General features: G+C 51.4%; 1 protein-coding gene across 1 annotated transcript; it reads right to left on the bottom strand.

Annotated features, from left to right (window-relative positions):
* Nucleotides 1–2,818: 2,818 nt before the first annotated feature.
* Nucleotides 2,819–5,922, bottom strand: RABAC1 (Rab acceptor 1). The gene is made up of 5 exons (XM_053604884.1): nucleotides 5,764–5,922; nucleotides 5,265–5,477; nucleotides 4,910–5,007; nucleotides 3,144–3,245; nucleotides 2,819–3,069 (listed from the first exon to the last, which is right to left on the bottom strand). Exons 1-5 carry the CDS (start codon nucleotides 5,817–5,819, stop codon nucleotides 2,981–2,983), a joined length of 558 nt encoding a protein of 185 aa, XP_053460859.1. The 5' UTR covers nucleotides 5,820–5,922; the 3' UTR covers nucleotides 2,819–2,980.
* Nucleotides 5,923–9,238: the final 3,316 nt, after the last annotated feature.

The following is a 9,238-nucleotide window of genomic DNA, read 5'->3' as shown; positions in this document are numbered from 1 at the left end:
TCTGACGGGCTTCAGAGTATTCAGCCTTCTCGGAGTTTCCTGTTTGCCAGCTGTTTTGTTTGTGTGTGGTGTGCCCACTTAACGTGAGCTCAGAGAGAGCCAGGCCTTATCTGTTTGTGGCCCTGCCGTTTGCTCAGCATCTAAGCCTGTGTGTCAGACAGCAGCAGAATACAAGCCATACATGGAACTTTCCATTTGCTACTTAATCACATTTTTTAAAGTTAAAAAAAGGTGAAATTAATAATAATTTAACCCATATGTCCCCAAATTATCCTTCCAACAGACATAATCAATATAAAACTTTTTTTTTCTTCAGAAAGATTCTCACTCTGTCACCCTGGGTAGAAGGACATGGTGTCATAGCTCACTGCAACCACAAACTATTGGGCCTGAGCAATCCTCTTACTTCAGCCTCCCAAGTAGTTGGTACAGGTGCCCACCATAACGCCTGGCTAGTTTTTCTATTTTTAGTAGAGATAAGGCTCTTGCTCAGACTGGTCTCAAACTCCTGAGCTCAAGCAATCCAGTCACCTCATCTCTTCAGAGTGCTGGGATTATAGGTGTGAGCCACCACACCTGGCCCACAAAACATAATTTTTTTTTGAGACAGAATCGTACTTGGTCACCCTCAGCAGAGTGCTGAAGCGTCATAGCTCACAGCAACCTCAAACTCTTGGGCTCAAGTGATTTTCTTGCCTCAGACTCCCAAGTAGCTGGGACAACAGGTGCCTGCCACAATGCACTGCTATTTTTACAGATGAGGTCTCACTCTGGCTCAGAATGGTCTCGAACCTGTGAGCTCAGGCAATCCACCCGCCTTAGCCTCCCTAGTGCCTGAACCACTGTGCCGGGCCCCAAAACATTTTTTTTTTTATTGCTTTTTTTAGAGACAGAGTCTTGCTGCATTGCCCAGGCTGGAGTGTAGTGGCTATTCACAAGTGCAATCATAGCTCACTGCAACCTCAAACTCCCAGCCTCAAGCAATCTACCCACTCCAGCCTCCCAAATAGCTGGGACAACAGGTACACAACACTATGCCCAGCTCAATATACAAAATTATTGAGATATTTTACCCTCTTTTCATACTAAGTATTCAAAATCTGGTGCCTATTCCACACTCACAGCATGTCTCAGTTAGGAACAGCTGTGTCTCAAGTGCTTGGGAGTCACACATGGCTGATGGCCACCATACCTGACTGCAGAGTCCCAGAACAGCGCAGGCTCTGAATAAACACTTGCTGAATCACAGCGGAGTGGCTGAGTCTTGGTGATGAGACAAGAGGTTGGAGAGGCTCAGGGGACACATCTTCAGGCCTTGGCACTTGCTGTCCCTCTGCTTAGGAGACTCCACTCGTGACTCTTCTTGTAGAGCTGTCCCTTAGGCTCACAGTAATACTGCCTCCTCACAGAGCTTCCCCCACTCCAGCCAAGTCCCATCTAAAGTAGCTCCGGTCCTCTCAGCCACCTTACTTTGTACTGTCTGCTTACTGCTTCCCTCTTGTCAGCATTTCCATATGGCAGTCTTCACACGATACAAAGCAAACTGAGTGTCTTTCAAAGCCCTTGCCATGCCCCACAGTTTCTCTCATCTCCCACTGCTTCCCCTTGTTCATCTGTTCCAGCCATACTGGCCTCCTGGATGCCCTCAAGCCTCCTGCACACTCCCATCTCTGAGCCTTCACACCTACAGCTTCCTCTGCTTAGAGCATTCTCCTCCAAAAGATCCCAGGCTACTCCTTGATTTCACTCAGTGTCACCTCAGGGAGGATGTCTCTGGTTAGCTCTTTAATTTTTTTGAGACAGAGTTTCACTTTGTTGCCCTTGGTAGAGTGCCCTGGCATTATAACTCACAGCAACCTCATACTCCTCGGTTTAAGCAATTCTCTTGCCCCAGCCTCCCTAGCAGCTGGGACTACAGGCACCCAGCATAACGCCCAATTAGTTTTTCTATTTTTAGTAGAGACAAGGTGTCACTGAGGTCTCACTGGTCTCAAACTTCTGAGCGCAAGGGATCCACCTGTCTCAGCCTCCCAGAATGCTGGGATTACAGGCATGAGCCACCTCACCCAACTTGGCCAGCCTCTTTAACCTGCAACTTACTCCAGGAATTTCCCTGTGCAGAAAAGAATTAACATAGCAGGTCCGAGATTGCTGTCCTTCCTGCCTGCGTGCACAGTTGGCCCCTGCCTAAAGACTGGGAATTTGGAATGTGTGTGTGGGGAGTTGTCTTACCCAGTAAGAGTGGCTTGCTGGGCCTTGACTGTGCCAGCAATATTCTTTATGCCAGCACCTGCTTTCCTTCCAAGAGTCTGGGATTTTGGTACATGCCAGACAGAAAGTGCCTAGGGAGCTACCCCAATAAAACCCTGGGCACTGAGACTGAGGAGCTTCCCTGGTTGACAGTTCACATGCATTGTCACCATCACTGCTAGAGGAATCAGGCACATCCTGGCTGACTGCTGGGTGGACTCTGGGAGGCTTGGGCCTGGTTTCCACTTCAGTTCACTCCAGGCACTTTTTCCTTTTGCTGACCTTGTTTGCATCCTTTCATGATAATAAATCACAGCTGTGAGTACAGCTGTCTACTGAGTCCTGAGCCCTAAAAAATCATCAAAACTAAAGGCGGTCTTGGGGACCCCTGACACACTGTCCCTTCTCAACTCTTTTCTCCTCCTTCCCACTTTGTCACCACTTGACATCCTGTGATGTTTTACCTGTCTTCCCTGCTATGATCTTTCCCACGCCCTGGGCCCCTGTCTTGTCTCTGCAGCATTCCCAGGTCCACTCAGAGACCCACAGAAGACACTGGGGGAGTATGTGCTGGATGAGAACTCTAACAGCTTTATTTCCAAAGGTGGAATCACTCCCTGGGCTTGTGATGGGACAGATGCCTTGGGCCCGAGCAGCACAGCCATGCAGGACAGGGGAGGCCCGGGCTGGGGCAGCTGGCCCAGGAAGCCGGCAGGTTCTTAGGAACACCTCACACGGGTTCCATCTGCAGTTCCTCCCCATCTACAGCCTCGATCTGGTGAAAGGCAGCGTGGGAGCCAATGACCACCAGGGTGGCTCCTGCAGGAAAATGGACAGTTCAGGGCCATGCCCTCTCATGGCCCACACCCCCATCCCCCAGACCCTGTACTCACCCAGCACCCAAAAGACAGCTGAGCCTGCACCAGCCAGCCAGAAGAAGGGGAAGGAGATGCCTCCGGCCAGAGCGTACTGATGAGCTGGGCTCACCTCTCGGCCTGAAGGCAGATGACATTGGGGCAGCTGTTCCAGCTCTCTGTGCCCTCTCCCAGAGTAACCTCTGAGCCCCCCAAAAATCTTTGTCACTCAGGGATACTCATAATCTAATCCAAACTCCTCATGTCAAGGCCCTCTGAGTCCTTGCCCGTGATGTTCCTGCTGTTCCCCAGAATACAGCACATCTTCCTCATCCTCCTCACCTTCTGCAGCCCCCTGCCCTCTGCCCTAGAAACGTCTGGCCACCCATTTCCCCAGGTAAAAGCTCCCCTGCTTTAGCACTCACATAGTAAACCAAGGGTCTCAAAGTGGTAGCCCAAAGATCCGCAGTCTGACCTGCAGATATGTTGAGATTTTTCACAAGAATTTGATTTGTGGCTGATAAACACATAAAAAAACACAGACTTCTGGCTTCTCACAGAAGACTGGAAGCTCAGGTCTGCATGCTCCAGGGAGAGCAGTCAGCTAAGGCCAAGTATAGCTAGGGCTCTCTCTATACCTCTCCACACCAGCCCAATTTTGTGTGTACTTAACTTGCAGGACCCTGAAGACCCTTGCCTAAAGGTCTACCAGAAGGTCTGATCCCAATTTCCTGACCCCACTCCAAACCTTGACTATCCCCTGGGGGAACTTCCCCTGTCATCCTGTCTTTCTTTTTTTTAAGAGACAGAGTCTCACTCTATGCCCTTGGTAGAGTGTCGTGCTGTGGCGTCACAGCTCACAGCTCACAGCAACCTCCAACTCCTGGGCTTAGGCGATTCCCTTGCCTCAGCCTCCTGGGTAGCTGGGACTACAGGCGCCTGCCATAACACCCAGCTATTTTTTGTTGCAGTTTGGCTGGGACTGGGTTTGAACTCGCCACCCTCGGTATATGGGGTTGGCGCCCTACTCACTGAGCCACAGGCGCCGCCCCATCCTGTCTTTCCAGCAGTGTTTGGTACCAGTCTGGAAACACATGAGCCACAGTCCTCAGCTTCCCTGACAAGTGCCCAGATCCTTCTGGTCCCATCCCAAGAAGCAGGACAAGGGAGGAGACAGATCTAGAAGGCCAGTGGAAGGTCGCCACTTGGTGCCTAATGTGAGTACTTGCAGCTGATGCTCCCCTCTGAGAGGTTAGGGAGGAGGGAATGGAAGGAGACAAGTGTTTGGAGAGGAGCAAATTCAACCAGCCAAGTGGAGGGTGGGTCCTGCGTTATCTTATTCTGGATTTGGGGGATAGCAATTTGGGGAACTGGATGGGAGCATCGGGGTGTCTGAGATTTTAAAGGATCAGGTTTGTGGCCAGGCTCAGTTGCTCACACCTGTAATCCTAGCACTTTGGGAGGCTAAGACTGGTGGATCCCTTGAGCTCAGGAGTTCGTGAGCAGTCGAAGCCAGAGCAGGAGCCTGTAGTTCCAGCTATTCAAGAGGCTGAGATAAGGGGATTGCCTGAGCCCAAGAGTTTGAGGTTGCTGTGACTTAAGATGCCACAGCACTCTACTGAGGGTGACAAAACAAAACTCTGTCTCAAAAAAAAAGTGGGGGGGGGCAGGTTTGGGGAATCTAGCATACCTCTAGGCTTGGGCAGACTAATGTTCAAACCCTTTGGGTGTGGTGTCTGAGGTTTTCATTCCAAAAGACCAGGATTTCAGGGGTCAGGGATTTATCTGGCCAGGAGATTACTCACCAAAGAGCACAAGCCTGGACTGCAACGTGCGAAGATAGAGAATGTAACAGGCGCCAAAGAAGACGGCCAGAGCCACCAGCAACATGGGGGATGTCACCCTGGAGAAGTGCAGGGAGGTAATGGTCAGGCAGCTGGGGCTGGGCCAGCCAGGGGCCTGGGCCTTCTACACCAGCGGTGGCAGGCCACATCCTGGAGACCAGGAAGGGCCAGGTGACATATGGTCACGCTGCATCCAGGTCAGGCTGATGCATTGGCAGGGGATACCTGGCCCTTTGGTACAAGGTCAGGCAGTAATAACCCACCCATGGGCAGGGCCTGCTGGAGGAGAGGAGTGCAGGGCGGGAGAGGTACTCACACGCAGTACAGGATGAGGCCCAGAAACACAAACACATAGTTGCTCTGGTAGTACTCCACGTTGCGTACGAGGCGCTGGCACAGCTCACCCAGGTTGCGGGGCCGCGAGAAGCGTTGCTGGTCCACGAAGGTGCCCCAGGGGCGGATGGTCGCGCGGCGCCGCTCCAGCCATTCCCGGCCTGCACCGGATGGAATCAGCTTCGGCAGCAGGGTCCTGGGGGGTGGGGACGGGACCAGGTCAGAGCAGACCGGGATGGAGGCCGAGACCCCCCTCGCAAGAAGAGGGATGCGGGTGGTGGTGTGGAAAGCCGGATTCCGGAGTCCCGGGAGGAGGTCAAAACTCCTGCATCCCAGAAAGAGGGGGTGGGGGCCCAGACGCCAGGGTCTCAGAAGAAGAGACCGTGGGCCTAGATTCCTGTGTTTGAGAGCCGGGACTCCTGGTGCTGGAGGGAGGAGGTGGTCGGGACTCGGGGCAGGGGGCTAGAGTGGGGTTTGCTCACGTGGCACTCAGTCCTTCCGCCTCGGCATCCTTCTGCTGGTCCTTCTGGGCCGCCATCTCCGGGTTGTGAAGGGCAGAACGGCTGTGAAGAGCCCGCGGCCCCTCAGACCCTGCGGGCCGCGCCCGAGCCCTCCCTCACCCTCCCTCACCCAGCGGAGCGGACGTGGCGCCGCCCGGGAGCCGCTGGGACTGTCTGTCTGCCGCCGGGCACTGTGGGAGTTGTAGTCCTGTGCCGGGAAGGTGGGCGCCATGATGTGGTCTGGCTTGCAAGACATCTTGGGAGATGTAGTCCTAGGAAGCGACGAAGAGCGTCTCTGAGCACTGTGGGAGTTGTAGTTTCAGGTGCAAGGGCGTGGGCTGTCAAGCTTGAGGGTGTTATTAGACCTCTGATGATGGAAGGGGCCGTTGTGTACTCTCCCCATGAGGATATAACGAGGCCGTGCAGAACTATCTTGACCCTAGAGGGCATAAAACCCCCCTGGAAGGCTTGATAAAACACTGATTTCCCGGCCTCACCCCCAGATATTCTGATTCAGCAATGGGTGAAGCCCTCATTTGCATTTCTAAGTTCCCAAGTGACGTTGATATTGATGGTCCATGGATCACATTTTGAGTAAAGATTATAGAAAATTTGCGGGAATTGATTCCTTCCTCAAGAGGCAGAGGCTAGTGAGGGGACCATGGTTGCTAGAGGGGGTATCTGACGTTGGGAGCAAAGGCCTCCCCCTCCACCCTTGGAAACCCAAGGATGAAGGATGAAGAAGAGACACGCCCCTCACACACACACCTTTGTATAAAAGAGAGAGAAGTTGGGAAAGAAGAGGTTTGAGAATTTTTTTTTTTTTGGCCAGGTCTAGGCTTGAACCCACCACCTCTGGCATATGGGGCTGGCGCCCTACCCCTTTGAGCCACAGGCACTGCCCAAGGTTTGAGAATTTTTAAAGAAGTTGTTATATCTAAAATTGCTGGAGTCAGACTCATGAGAAAATCCAGACTATGCGGCTTTGACCCAGTCACCTCCCAGAACTTCAATGTCCTCATCTGGGCTGTGGGGATTCTAATAGGTACCAGACTCAAGGTTCTGATGATTAAGTTAGATGCTCCATGTAAAGTGCTTGAAAGAGTTTTGATATTTTATAATAATAAATGATAGGGTGGCACCTGTGGCTCAAGGAGTAGGGTGTTGGTCCCATATACCAGAGGTGGCGGGTTCAAACCCAACCCTGGCCAAAAACTGCAACAACAACAAAAAAAGATAGTCCTTATTACTGCTACATTAAGTGAGGAATGTTATGATTGTAATTTCTAGAGTTCAACCTCCTTAAATCTAACAGTAATGTCATGGGCTGCTGGCCCCTGGGATGTCCCAAGGAGTGACCAATGTCTGAGGTGTCTTTCTTTCTTTTCTTTTTGCAGTTTTTGGCTGGGGCTGGGTTTGAACCTGCCACCTCCGACATATGGGGCCAGCGCCCTACTCCATTGAGTCACAGACGCTGCCCTGAGGTGTCTTTCTTTTCCCTGGTTCCCACAGCCATGGTTCTGTCTTTAAACAATTTCCTCAGTGGCCTAACCTTGGAAAATCTGGTTTTCCAAGCTTGTTGGGTTTCCTTATAGGGGCTGAATGGAAGCAATTTCATCTCATAACCCACCAGTCCTTGTTCTGAGCAAAGGATGTACACAGTAAAAGGCCTAGAGGTGTTGCATAGTATGGGACATGGCCAGAGAGAGGGCTTCAGAGGAGAAGGACAGTGGGGTCCAGAGGCAAGGACATTGTGGGGAGGGGCCCTCTGAGCAGCATGGTGGGGGGAACTTTGAGTGAGGGATTTTCAGGAGATGGGGCCTCTACATTTGCACTGTGAAAGAGGAGGCTTTGAAACAGGGCCATGAGAAAGGGGCCCTAAGGCAGACATACGGGAGAGATGGTAGAAGATGGGGTCCCTGAGAGAGGAGGCCTATAATTAGGGGGGTAGCAAGACACGAATGAGTACCTAGGCAGATTGTGGGAGATAGACCCTGGTTAAGGACTCCTTCCTGCCTCCTAGTTTCCAAGAGGAAGTGGAGCTACCTTAGCACAGATAACCAGAAAGCTGGGTCAAAGTCCTCGCTGTGTGATCTCCGGGAAGGCCTACACCCTTGACTTCAGTCTGTCCATGTGTTTATGGGAGGGTCTCTTCCCCTGTACCAAATGAACAAAGCAGTATCCACAGGCCCCCGAGGAGAGGCCTAGGCTCATGCAGACCCTACCAGGACCAGGCTCTGCCCTGGGATTGTGAGGAGTGCCTGGGACACATGGCCCCTGACCCCTGCCTGCCTTCCTACTCAAATTGAGGAGCTTCCTCTTCACCTTTACCATTGTCTTGCACGTTGGCCATGTGCACACACTCACACACCCATCCATACTCACACATTCCAAACATCCTGGTCTCCTAGACAGCTGCACTGAAAGGCGGGCAGGCCCAGTTCTGGCCCTAGCCCCTCCCCTGAGTTGCATCTCTGGGCTGTCTTAGAAAGGCTTCCTGAAGGGAAGCTGCCCAGCCAGAATGGCTAAAATTAAATGACCAACGATACCTAGGGGTGCCAAGGATGGGGAGCAACTGGAACTTTCATACACCGTTGCATGCAAAAGGACACAGAGCTCTGGAAAGTGTCTCACAGTTTCTGTTAAACATAGTAGACCCCATGACCTAGCAATTCTGCTCCTAGGCACAAATATACCCAGTGGAGTGTGTGTACATGTCATTAAAGAGATGTGACTAGAATGCTCCTATGACTAACAGCACCAATTGTAAACGGCTCCCAGACTGGAAACAACCTAAATATCCCTTAACAGGAGAAAAAATTGCGTTATCCTTTGATGGAATACTACACACCAGTGAAAGGGACAGGGTATCAATACATGTGCCAACATGGGTGACTCTCTTAGACATGATGCCAGAGGACAAGGGGCTAGACATAGAGAAAATGTGCTATGAGATTTGATTTATATCAGGAACAGGCACAACTAGTGTGTGGTGATACTAGTCTGAGTTATAGTAAGATGTAATTTAAAAATCTTTGAACTGTGCCTTTAAGATCTGTGCATTTCACTGAATGAAAGTTTATCTCAATAGAAAGAGAGAATGGTATAGTGACCTATTGTTCAGACAGCCTTGGCTCAGATCCCTGATTTGTCTCCTCCTAGCTGTGTGACTATGAGTGAGTCACTTCCCTTTCTGTGCACATTTAATCCATACCTTATGAGAATTAAACGGGCTAATATACAGAAGGCTTAGAAGGAGGCAGAGCACGTAGTGGGTACTCGGAGAATCACCATCATCACCTCCTGGGCCCTACCCTGGCATGAGAGGATCCCCAGTTTGGCATCTGATTCTCTTCCTCTCTCCTGCTCTGACTCTGTAAGCCCTTCACCTGGCGAATTCAAGCTTCATGGAGTCTAGAACTCTGTGATTTGAAGACTCTAAGATTTCACACCTCCC

The sequence above is a fragment of the Nycticebus coucang genome, chromosome 10 (assembly GCF_027406575.1).
Source record: "Nycticebus coucang isolate mNycCou1 chromosome 10, mNycCou1.pri, whole genome shotgun sequence".
In the NCBI taxonomy this organism is placed as follows: domain Eukaryota; kingdom Metazoa; phylum Chordata; class Mammalia; order Primates; family Lorisidae; genus Nycticebus; species Nycticebus coucang.
The sequence above is the reverse complement of the archived record's forward strand: the minus strand, read 5'-3'. Positions and strand labels throughout refer to the sequence as shown.